Source organism: Pipra filicauda, unplaced genomic scaffold, assembly GCF_003945595.2.
Source record: "Pipra filicauda isolate LSUMZ 115617 unplaced genomic scaffold, ASM394559v2 scaffold43_size3849885_pilon, whole genome shotgun sequence".
In the NCBI taxonomy this organism is placed as follows: Eukaryota; Metazoa; Chordata; class Aves; order Passeriformes; family Pipridae; genus Pipra; species Pipra filicauda.
The window spans coordinates 2,344,995-2,357,574 of record NW_024104576.1 but is presented as its reverse complement, the minus strand read 5'-3'; the positions used below and the strand labels follow the sequence as shown (position 1 = coordinate 2,357,574).

Below are 12,580 nucleotides of genomic sequence, written 5' to 3'. Positions count from 1 at the left end.
TCCCTACTCTCATTTACCAATCTGCACCTGTTTTATTTAATTTAATTTCATTTCATGTCATCTGCCCCATTTTTTCTTTTCCATTTCAATTTCTGAAAGTTCATGCTTCTTGCAGTTTGTCCCGTTTGTGACTCTCATGCTGCCCTTTATGCATCCCACACAGCATCCAGGCTTGCTGTTGTTAGTGGAGCACCAGCACTGCTCCAGTGTAAGGTGCAATTCAGATGTGAATCAGAGTGGAGAAACTGTTTCCCTTTCACTGTAAATATGGTGGGAGGGGAAGGACCTCTGTATTTGAAGCACCAGGATGGTCTAGTGATGCACTGAACCAGTAAGTGTAAGCACTTCAGTCATGTCCTCTGCACTGTGTTGAAGTCCTTGGAAGGGGGGTCTCAAACCACTAATTCATGAGTTTTAGCTGGGGATGGAGCAGGGTGTGCATAATGGAAGGGTGACCAAGAGTGCATCTACAGGAGTACATTTCTCAGCCTGTGTAGTATGGACAGCCACCATTGCTGAGGTGTTTTTCTGCATGAGGTGGCAATCTTTTGCGCTTCAGTTGTGCAGGACGTTCTCATGCTGACCAGATCTTCCAGGATATACCCCCCTGCTCATTGCTTTTAACATTGCTTTTAACATTGCTATTATACTTCTCTTGTGCAGCACATTACAGGGAATCAACAGAGGTGATGACACTGAAATATGTTACAACTTATTTTGGCTTCTGTGTTTTGGTAGTGCTTGGCACTTTTCAAGCAAGGCCTGAGCCTAGATGAACTCAAAATTGCAGCATATAGAAAGCACAGTTAAAAAAGGGCATGTGGCACGTAAAATGCATGTTGCAGGACGTTTGTTGCAGCAGCAACTGCACCCACTAAAACATAATCTGTTTGAGCTCAGTGAAGAGGAGGTGTGAATACGATTCTACTGAGCAAAGACAGAGTAGCTAGTCACCAAAGCAAATGCAAGGAGGCATTTGGGAGAGGAAAATGGTGCCCAAATCTCTTAGAAAATGGGAATAATCTTCCTGGGAATGGTCCAAGAATTGGCATATGAATGGGGAATGGCACTGCTGGTCCTGAGCTGACAGACTGTAAGGCATGGGGAGACAGCTCAAAAATGTGGTGTTACAGAGGAAGGCTCTCACTATTGAGCATAGCAAGAAAGGAAAAGAGCTAGCACAATGTGAAAAAAGAAGCAGATGCAGAGAAATGGAGAGGCTGAAGAAATTCAGAGGGGTGGGCACAGAGAATAATTTTAGTTGTTACTTTTTGAATTGATATGAAGAGACATGAGAAATAAGTTGACTTCAGCTGAAGACAGCAGAACACTTTGAGAGAGAAAAAATGCATTTGTCTAGATTTCTACTGTGTTAGACACTAGTTCAAGACAGAAACTATCTGGCCTGAACAAAATGCTGGGGTAACGTGAGGTGTTCTAGTGTGAAACATTGAGAGAGCTGCCAGCTAATTCACTTTGGACACGAGGGGAGACATGTCCTACAGATGCAAGACATGGTGAGTACCTGGAATGGTGAACCAAAGTCCTTGTGTAGATTTGGATCTATTTGAGGTTTCAATCTATTCTGCATCTCCCCTGGCCATGCTTTTTTACCACCCACGTTTGTTTAACAGTATGAAGCTACACTCAGATTGGTGTGTGACTTGCCAAAAGTGTTTGAAAAGCCTACTGAGTGCTGGGCATGGGAACACTGCCTCATGTTATTATTCTGCTATTGACGCAAGATTTGGGTTGATTTAGACAGCACATTTTGTCCTGCTTTAAAACACCAAGGCCTGGGACTTCTGGATCTCTTCTTAGTCTTTGTAAGAGTAATCTGTTATTTTGTTATTTTTCATAATTTTGTTATTTGCCTAATCTTCAAGATTACATTTTCCCATCTGTATCTGTTTAATAGACTTGTCCTCTCTCAGTTTACTTGTCCGTCGATGTACATTTGTGAATTCACATTGCGTAGTGGACCGGACTTCAGCCTGGCAGCTGTTCAGATGCTTTAGTTGCTTCAGTATAAGTTTTTGGACTTCCAGCCACTATTTCCATCATTCTGTGACATGTCTATTCCTTTCCTTTTTATATAGTAGAAGAAGTGACCACAGTGTTCAAGCCAATTCCATATGGTGACTTAAATTACATTCAGAGTAGGTCCTTCTGGGGACATATCCGTGGAGACTGAAACCTTTGGCAGAGGGACAGAAAGAAGGGTTTGGGGCAGTGATTCCTTTAGCTGCCACTGCAAGTTCATCAGTCAGTGCCCTCAGAAGGGCATTAGTGTTTTCAGCATCGTAGCTGGTGCCACCACAGAGACCTGAGCTGTTCTTTGCTGGAAGTTGGGTAGGTTTGGGAAGGGGACAGTGGCTGTCGGGGAAGACAGTGGGTGCAATGAGGTGGTTGTCTGAATCTTCTTACAAATACTGAGAGTGACCGTTGCCAATGAACTGCTTTCCTGACAAGGGGTAGAGTCTGTTGTCTGCTTCACTCCCATTTCTTTCATAATCAAGAATTATATAAGTGGTAAAAGGGGGAAACTTCCATTTTCCTTTATGGGAACCCAGAGAGCCCACTGGCTTATGAAGCGCTTGAGCATTAGTTGAGATAAACTTGCTTTTTGTACATATGGGAGAGAGAAATGGTTTTGTATGCTTGTGTTACTACTGAATAATAAACGTCCCTGCTGACTTCAGTGAAGTCTACACTCCATGTATAATCTCCTGTGTGTAAGTGAGGACCCAAGTAAAGCTGATCACCCTTGCCCACCTTGCACATGGCTGGCTAAAGGAGTAGGCAGTGCTCGAGTGAAGAGGCTGTGGAAGGGTTTTTTGTGAACCAGTGCTGATACCATGTGAGAGGAGGCAGCAAGCATCACAACTTGCATCACAACAAGCATCACAACTTACTCTCACTGGCAGAAACAGTAGGTGAGGCAATATAGGCAGAAAGTGTCTGAGTGCAAACAATACGCGTGTGCGTATCCAGTGCATTTAGTCAATCATGAATTATCATTGCTAAAATCATACTAAAGGCATTTTCTACTATTCTGTTTGCCTTGCATCCACGACCTCTGTCAGAGAAGGGATTCTTTATGGTCTTAGCTGGATTTTGACTGTGACTGGTGCCAAGGCAGATATGTCCCAGTAACCTGATGAAGGTCTCTGACGAGAACTTAGATAAAATGCATCTTCAGTTCAGTGGCAGCCAGCAGCCAGCCATGCTGTAAATGTCTGTTATTTTTTCCCAAGCTTAAGCTTTCCTGTGAATGGCTTCCTGGGATTTTGAAATTGCCTCTAATTGACGTAACCTGTGTGTAACCCAAGAGATGTGTATAGCAACATACAATGCAATGGATTCAGCCCTCCAGCCCATACTTAGGTGAAACCCCTGCTGATGCCAATGAATATTGTCATGAATAAGATGTTTGTTGTGCTTCCTTTCTAAAAGCAAAGCAAAGATGACATTTACAGTGAAGAAATCCCTGTGGAGTTGGTAGCTGTAGGAGTTGCCCTTTTAGACTGTGTGATTAAGCAATGAAACTGCCAGTTGAATAAAAAGACAGGTCTCGAAAGGGGAAACAAAAGAACATCAGACCTTTTAAATGAATAAAGATGAATGAATACATGGGCTACAGACCAAGATACAGTATTACTACAATCAACATAATCCTTCCTAAATTAATTACCATATACTAGAGTGCATTTATTAAGAAAAGAACCTTAAAAGCAGGATTCTCCATTAGTGGCCTATCAGAAATGATGCCTCAAGGATAGAGTGTTTTACAAGGAATTCCTGGAGTTGATTCAGGGTTCATTCTAGCTAAAAATTACTTCCTATGGAGAGTAGCCTAGACGTGAAATTCAAAAGGAGGGATAGCACTGATTAAAAGCAGGTCTTCTATAAGCAGACAGTACTTCATGAAATCCCATTTACAGCTCTTTGATCCTTATGAAAGGATTTTAAGCAAACATTCCTCTTGGGAAGGGTGTCTTTCTTCTTTTGCCATTAAGTTTAAAAATGTTCCTTATTTGTAAGTACTTTGCTAAAAGCAAAGTAAAAGGTAATTTAACTGTATTGTGTTACAGCTGGGTCTGAATCTGACCAGCTCTGACAAAAGGCAGCCAAATACATCCACCAAAAAAAAAAAGTAAGTGTCTTGTATATGATGGGAAATAAGTCTGCAAGAAGGAATGCATGGAACCACGGAGGAGTTTCGAGTGTCTCCCTCCACTGATTGCCAGTGGGACTTTAGCCTTTGAGAAGGGACTCCCTTGCAAATAATCTTCTTGTGGAGATTTGGGTAATCAAGGGCAATAAAAATATCAACCTGTATTTTTTGTACCTGCACTCTAATCTGGGGATGCTGTGTCTTCTGTAACTGTCAGTGGCCTTTTTAGAGCCTTAGTAATAAAGAATTCTGTTTCTCAAATGCTAAAAGATTGAAGATGAGTGTCTTTGCTGCAAGCGTGATAACATAGCTTAATGCCGTTTTATGTCTATTGCATTTGATCTGATGTCTTTTAAACCACATGCATTTATAGACAGAGAACTGGAAATACAGGTGGATTTGGAATTTAAACTATTTTCAAATGGCTATTTAGCATAAAATCCTTAGTCATCTTCAGGGCTCTTGACTAATCTGGATTGTAGAGAATGCAGCTATTGTTGCTCTGGAGATGTAAGGACAATGTTATATTCTAGTAAGTCCTTAGAATTATGCAGAGGATGAAATCACTGCTAAGTGTTTTCTCCTCCTCTAGGCCTGGAAGATCTGCATTTGAGTGTTGCAGAGACTTTTTTGGTTGTTAAAAGCTGCAATGCAGCAATTGTAAAGGTCCAAACCAAGAATGAAGCAGCGCTTAGACCCGTATGCTGAGTATGTTATATTAAGTTAATTGTAGATAAATTGTAAAGCAAACTATAAATAGTCAATGATTTACTTGATTTAGAGGTGAAGGTATAATAGGTAGACATTCCATTTGTGGAAGAAAAGCAAGGATGTAATAGCCTGTATAGGAATTGCAGTCTGGACAGATACTGCTATTTGATAAGATCACTTTTGAAATCTCTTGGAATCTTTTCATATGGCTAGAATACATAATGGCAAATGGCAAATTAATTCTTCCTTTGTTTTTTTAAACTCCATCTTGTATCATAGAGGTGTGGTTTTCTCTGACAGGTGCCTGCAGGTGCAGTACATGGGTATCGATACTGTAGAGAAGTGTGTGGCTTGCTGTAACTTGTGCTGCATTGTATTTTGACATGCTGCACCAATTTGAAATAGTGTTTAGTAAATCTTGTGGCAGTTTTATTTCTTCTATGGTTTTTAGTAGTCCCAAGAAGCAGATTGAGAACTGCATGTGTAAAAACTATTTGAATTTTTGTTGTGTGTAATATTTTTAGATGCCTCTAGTTCTGAGGGGAGTGGGTGAATGAAAAAAGGCTAATTTTAAATTTCTTTGCAACTGCTCCTGGTCTAACATTTGGATCATGTTTTCAAATAACCCAGAGCAGAGCGATTTGCTGCCCAAGGGAATTTGACCTCACTTGGACTTGCCCAGGCCCCAGTGCAGGATTGAGGACCGTGACAGGCCTTGGGCTTGGGGTCTCATGGGTTGGTCAGGTGCTGCTTCTCTCTGCTGGCCTTTGCCATTGGGGTGCATGAAAGCGTGGACGTGCTTCACAAGAGCTGAGCTGAGCTGAGTGAAAAATACCATCAAAACAGGCCATTTGTACAAACTGTGCCAGTCGCCAGCTTACAGATGTTTCGGGTTGCTCTCTCTGTAGTGGAAACAATAGTTGTGAGGGAGCGACAGCCACCGCCTCGAGTCTGAGCAGGCAGCCCCTCCTCCTGCAGTAAGCGAGCTGAGTTTGTGGCATCTCCTTCTGCTGCCATGACAATTGCTGTCATGTCACAGACTAAGCTCTGCAGCTTTGCTGCCAGGTTAAGCAGGAGAAGCTAGACTGTGATTAGGAAAAGATGATCAGGAAAGCAGTGTGGAGGGTTTGAAGGTGAAGGACTGTGAGTAATAGGAGTGGCTGTTTCATGCTCAGCAGTGAGGTGAGCTGGGAGGTGCCAGAGTGCTTGTAAAATGGAGCTGCAGGGGAGACAGCAGATAAGCATCGTGGCTGTGCTGATGCTGTGTCATACATAGCCAGGCATAGAACTCAGAAGCAAACAGCAGCAATGTCGTCACATCATTATGGTAGTGACTAGTGGAGGAGAAACACCTAGACTCTAACACACTCCACAGTGGCTGTGGAGCATGGATTTACAGTGGTGCTTTCTGCATCTCCCATGCCAATGAGAGCAGGGTTTTTTCCCCTTGAATCTTGGCACCTCATGAATTGCTCAGTATAATACTCCCTCTCTGTTTTGCCATGTTCCCGCTGTCTGTCCTTGGCAGGCTGGAGGGAGGAGAGGGTCTTGTCAACTTCCCTTGGCTTGTGCTGGAAAGAGGTGGGCTGACAGCTTCTTGTACCAGGCTATGCGCTGAAGGCTTGGTATGGAGCCCTTAGGGCTCGGCAGGCTGGGCACCAGTGCCTGCTGCATCTGTCATACATCTGAATAGAAAGGTGGCAGCCACCCTAGAAAGGCAGACACTACTGTCACCTCCTGAGCTGAGTGATGAGCCCATTGCTGTTTGCATTGTGAGAACATCCAAAGATCAGTGAGTGGCTGAGGGTACCTCTGAGAGCTGGGCAAAGACGGTGTGCTGCCTAGAGGAGGTTACAGCTGGGAAGGAGAAATATGGGCCAGGGCTGCCTTGATTAGTTCAGGAGCTTCAGCTCACTCCTCCCTCCCCCTGCTGCTTTCCCCAGGGGACTGCAGAGTGTGTCTCTCCTCCAGCCTGGAAAAGGGAGAAGAGGACCCTGGTCTCTGGTTTTTCTGGGCATTTGTCATTTGGTAAGAAAACTGCAAGCAGCCTGCCTGACATCTTGCCCGTGGTAAATAATAAATGGCCCCTGACCATGCACAGCCGGCTGCGTGCCTGAGGAGGCCGACCTACTTCACAGAGCCTGTGTGTGCCCAGATTTCTGTCCAGAATTTTACTGAGGCAAGTACCAGGGACCTAAAGCAGTGCAGGATCGCCCAGGCACCAGTGGCAGGGTGGCAGTGATGAGGGGTAGCAGCATCCCTTTGCCTCCAGGCCAGGGCTGTGTCGGTCCCTGAAGCCTGTGCTTAGGCTGTGGCAGGGAATGAATACTCCATGTGGACCAAGGATATGTATGAAAGTTTATTACATGAAAAATGCAGCATATTCCTTGTCAGTGTTAACCAATGCCTCCTTTCTAGTAATTTATTTTTGTGTCATTTTTTCCAGCCTATTCATGAAAATACGTTTATGTCGTAGGTGCACATAGACATTTCTTCCCTTTTACTGGTGCTCTGGCTTAAGGACAAGCCACCCCTGGTCCTGAGCAGGGTGTTTGAGGCAACTTGGGCACAGTGTGCTGCTGAGGTGTCCACATGGCACCAAAACCTCACCTGGGTTGCTTGTACCCATCAGCATCATCTGTGTCAAGGTACTCTGCTTTGCAACAATCTGTAATGTGTCCTACAGGCACACTTGGCAGCTCGAGCTGCTTGGGAGAGGTTCCAGCAAAATTATTTTTCTTCTGAATTGGCTGATTTGCTGTAATGGAAACATGTTAGAGCTATTTCCACACCTCTCAGGTCCTGATGAAAGCTGGGCGAGGCTCCACGACACCATCCCCAGTGGCTTGGCAGTCTACCTGGGGAGTATCAAGATGTGTGTTTTTTTGGCAGCCTAGTCTCCCATGGCTTCCTATATCCAATTGGGGGAATCTTAGCCACAGGCTAGCTCAGGTGCAGGACCTGCTTCCTTTTGCAACAATTCTGAATTGTTTGTATTTTCTTCTGAGGTATCAAGAATTAAAATTTTGAAAGTCTCCATAAAGTGCAGGTTTGTTTCTTCATTAGAATTTCTTACGCCCTCCAAGAGGGCGAGACTTTGTAGCTAAACGTTCAGTAATTCTTTATAGACTGTAAGTAAGGCTTAATTTAATGGCTGACTCCATAATTGAGCACTGTCTTGAAACTGCATTTGTATCCTTTTTAGATTAGATTATTCTAATGCCTAGTTTTGTTACTTGTGTATGTAAAAACGTATAAAATCCTTATGTCTACAATTATTTTTTCTGGAGTTGTGCTTCAGCTTTATTTTAGTCTGTCTTATTTTCCTTGCGTGTTACATTTGTTTCTATTCATTATGCCTCTTCTCCTAGTTTAAAAGCAGTAAACTGTAGAACTTCTTGATGAGCTTGCAGATCTTTTGACTCATTAGCAGTGACAGATGAGGTGCGCTGGTAGCATTGCCTGCCCGTATCAGTAAGCTCTTGACTCTTGTAACTGGACAGTATTAATATTTAGAAAGGCAATTGAATGAGCTTAGAAAGAGCTCACAAGATGGTGGTCTCTCCAGGTCAGCAGGCAGCATAGTAAATCATCGTGGTGAGGAGATACAACTGCCAGCACGTGGCAAAATAACTTATTACCATTCCAGCTGTTGATTCACGAGTCCTGCAATTACAAGTGACAGTAGGGAGGCTGGGGAGAAAACAGGGAGCCTGCTCTGGCAAATTCCAGATGGAGGACTTGCATTCATCTCCATCCTCTAATGAGAGGGTGACAGCATCTGAGGCGGGTCCTGGGGACATATGTCATCACACTTCTGTGCCTTGGTTCCCCCCCAAGGTTGTCTCGCTGCTGCAGCACATGGAGAAAAGCCTCAGACCTTCTGTGTACCTACTCTTTTGTTGTGGATTGTATTTCAAATGTCTTTCCCCTCCCTTCTTTCTCCCCTTAAGAATGTCTGTTTCTTCCCTTTTGCTTTTCTAGAATGATGCAGGCTGTAAAGGATTTAAACCTGCAAAATTGTTCAAGTACAAGCTGAAAAGTCAATATGCAGCATGTAACTGAGAAGTTACATTGTCACACCCCTAGCTCTGCCTTAGCACTTTTTAATGAATAAATTTTAAGAAATTTATTGTTTATTGTTGTTCTGGTTTTATAGGTTAAGAAATATATCAACTTGTTTGTTTTCTAAACTGGGAACTCAGGGCATTCATAGTTTATATGCCTGAGTCATCTTGTAATTAAACCAGGAATTGAATCTGGAGTGAAGAGTATAAAGCATGGAAAAAATGGAGATTCTGAGTTATTGTCTGGTGAGCCAAGGAAATAATTTATAATAAATGGCACCTTTTTATGTATGAATGGGAAAAGAAGATTCTGACTGCTTTAGAGTTTTACAGCATTAACAGTCACTTGGCAAAGGTCTTTTCAAAAGCATTGTGTACTTGTCATGGTTTAACCCCAGCTGGCAACTCAGCCCCACACAACCACTCTCTCAGTTCTCCCCCACTCCACAGTGGGATGGGAGAGAGACTTGGAAGGGTAAAAGTGAAAAAACTCTTGGGTTGAGATGAAAACAATTTGATAATGGAAATAGAATAATCATACTAGTAGTAATAACAATAATGGAAAGGAAAGTAAAGAAGAGAGATCTAAAATCCAAGAAGTATAAGTGATGCACAGCATAATTGCTCACCACCAACCAATCGATTCCCAGTCAGTCCCCAAGCAGTGCTCCTGCCCCTCAACCTCACCCTCAGTTTTATTGCTGAGCATGATGCCATATGGTATGGAATATCCCTCGGGCCAGTTGGGGTCAGCTGTCCCAGATATCCCCCCTCCCAATTCCATGTGCACCCCCAGCATCCTCACTGGTGATAAGCAGAAAAGGCGTTCACTCTCTGTGAGCCCTACTCAGCAATAACTGAAACCATCCCTTTGTTTTCAGCACTGTTTTCAGCACAAATCCAATACACAACCCCATACTGGTGAGGAAAATTAACTGCCCCAGCCAAAACCAGTTGGCACTGAAGTTACAGACTTTCCCTGTGCTTGGGTAGGTAGCGAGGTGCTGCCATTTCCAGTATGACTTCTTCAATGAGAAAGTTTAAATATTGGTTCTCAGGAATATGCACGGGTAAAATTTGCTTTCTATAAAATGTATTTTTTTAAGAACAGAATGTAACCATTTGAACAGTACCCCTGCAGACTCGATATTTTGAACAATTCTTCATGGGAAAAGATGTTTGCTTTCTGGCACTTTAGAAAATACAAAGAACTGGTAGCTCTCTCTGCTGTTGGTATGATATTTCAGGTGAACCAAACTTTGAAGGCTGCCTCCTTGTCCTCGTTCATGGAGTGAGTGAGATACAGCACATAGTGCCTCCAGTTCATCAACATCCTTTGATCTGCAGGAGTCACAAATTGACAACAATTCCTTCTTCACACCCATGAGAAACTACACTTTGAGCTGTTGGTCTGTAACTCAGAACAGGAGGCACAAGCTGTGGGCCACATCCCTTGGCTGCTGCAGTGGAGTGGGGTAGCTGACCCTGCTAATGTTGTTAAAGGAGCTTCCCTGGGTAGGAATTTCTACGTGGCAGGGCTAAGCAGCTTCTCCTGACCTTGTCCCTTCCTGTTCCAAGCTCTGTTACTCTTCCAGAGGTGCCGAGAGTCCCAGGTGAGCTCAGCTTGGCCATTGCAGAGTTGAGCGGTTTCTTCTGGAGGCTTCTCTTCCCTTTTTGGCTTCTGTGCAATAGGGTGGTGGTGAAAGGGGGATGTAGTGGCATTTGATGTTTCCATGTGCAGTGATTTCTGCCTTGAGGAAAAAGAACTGTGATGACCATGGAGCGTCATGTTCCAAAAGTGACAAATAAACAGTGGTATTATGGTTTTCTTCTCCAGTACTCATATGTACCGATATGAATCTATAGTGTAAGCCTTTATGTAGGGTAAGTGTTTGATATTAATGGCTTTCAATATAATATGAGCATATTTAGTGTAACCAGTATGTTATCATGTTTATTTATTTCAACAAACCCACATTTGTTCCTTTTTTTTCCCTCCAGAGTGACCGACTACTCATTAAAGGTGGAAGAATTATCAATGATGACCACTCCTTCTATGCAGACATATACCTAGAAGATGGACTTATAAAGTTGGTTTTACAAAATATTGAACTTTTTTTGCATGTCTGTTAGCATAGACTGCTGTCATTTCTTGATGGTGCTGACTGGAAATCTTGTGTACAGAATCTCAGTTACCTCTAGATGTGAAGCCGTGTAGAGGAGTGTGAAATTATTAAATTGTGCCATTTTATCTCTACTAAGATTAGATAAATAGGAAATTTCTTTAGTGCAAATTGAAGGTATTTGCTTTTTGAAGGGAATCCTAATTTCTTCCATAATGGTCAAGGCAAGTAGGCTCTCTCAACACAGCTTTTTTCCCCACACCTGATCTGTGCAAATGCAGCCATGCCATAAAGGATTGTACAGCACAGAAATCTGAAATATGCCCCATATTGCATGGTGTAAATGGGGACCTGCTACTTTTCAGTTGCCCTTTTGGTTAATGCTGAAGCATAGCACGTTCTGTTCCTACAACATTGAGCCTGAGATTGGGTCAGTTGATTATAACATGGTGCTAAGAAGACCAAGCTTGTGGGTTTGATCCCTGTAAGGGCTATTCACTTTTGACTTGATGATCTTTATGGGTCCCTTCCAACTCAGTATATTCTGTGATTGTTATTCATTGTTCCTGTGTCCCTTTTCATGCCTATAGATGGTATATGATCTTAGAGCATCACACAATTAGAAAGAAAATCCTGGGAAAGTATTTGCTAGGTGAAAAACTTGAAATACCTGTTACTGAGAGCCTGAGAAGCTGTAACAGAGGAGTCCATGCACTCTGCTGGTCCTGCCTTGGCTTAGTGGAGATGAGGGTCTCTAGCTTTGCAAAGTTATGCTGTATGTATGAGTACTCTGATGGACACAAGGATCAAAGCCTTTTTCTTGATTGCTAAACATTTTCACTAGTGACCTAAGAAGCTTGGTCTCCAGGGGCCATAACTTAATGCACAAAAACATAATTATGGTTATCTGGTAAATAATTAATGACCTACTTGTTTTCAGAGCTCCTTTTCTTAATAATATATCATCAGATTAAAAGTCCTTTTCTTTATATGTCTGTGGCTATTTACATTATGATGATTCAGGTTATTATAACATAAAAAAATCTGAATACTTTTATCCATGCTTGTTTTTTAATCTTCACTCTGCCTTTCCAGTTGTAGTGTTACTTGCATTTCAGAAGTGACAAAGGAGCATATTGTTTTAAGTGGAGAAGACACAAAATTCTGAACATGTGGGGTTTTTTTTGTTTAATAGCATCAATTAACCAAGCTGTACTCTCTTTGATAAGTATTTTAGTTGAGTTTTTCTGTGCTTTTGTTAGTTCTTATGCAAATCTCCTAGTAACACTTGCAAGCATCATAACTATTTTAACAACTAAGAGCATGAGAGGCTGAGGGTCTGAAATTGCTGTGAATTTTTTACTTTGATTCCAGAAATACAATGTTGCTTGGTAGGCAGGTTAGCAGTGCCAAGCTTTGACCTGCCCTTGTTGAGTGCATGGACTTCCTCTAAAATCCATGTGTGGATCCCTACCTCCAGAAGGCATCTTGGCTGCCCAAGA

General features: G+C 42.6%; 1 protein-coding gene across 2 annotated transcripts in view; it reads left to right on the top strand.

Moving 5' to 3' along the window:
- Positions 1 to 12,580, top strand: part of CRMP1 (collapsin response mediator protein 1) — a 51,233-nt gene that overhangs the window by 6,206 nt on the left and 32,447 nt on the right. For both annotated transcript variants that reach the window (XM_027736211.2, XM_027736214.2), the window contains exon 2: positions 10,957 to 11,045. In XM_027736211.2, the coding sequence (XP_027592012.2) occupies positions 10,957 to 11,045 (89 nt within the window). The remainder of the gene's footprint in view (positions 1 to 10,956; positions 11,046 to 12,580) is intronic.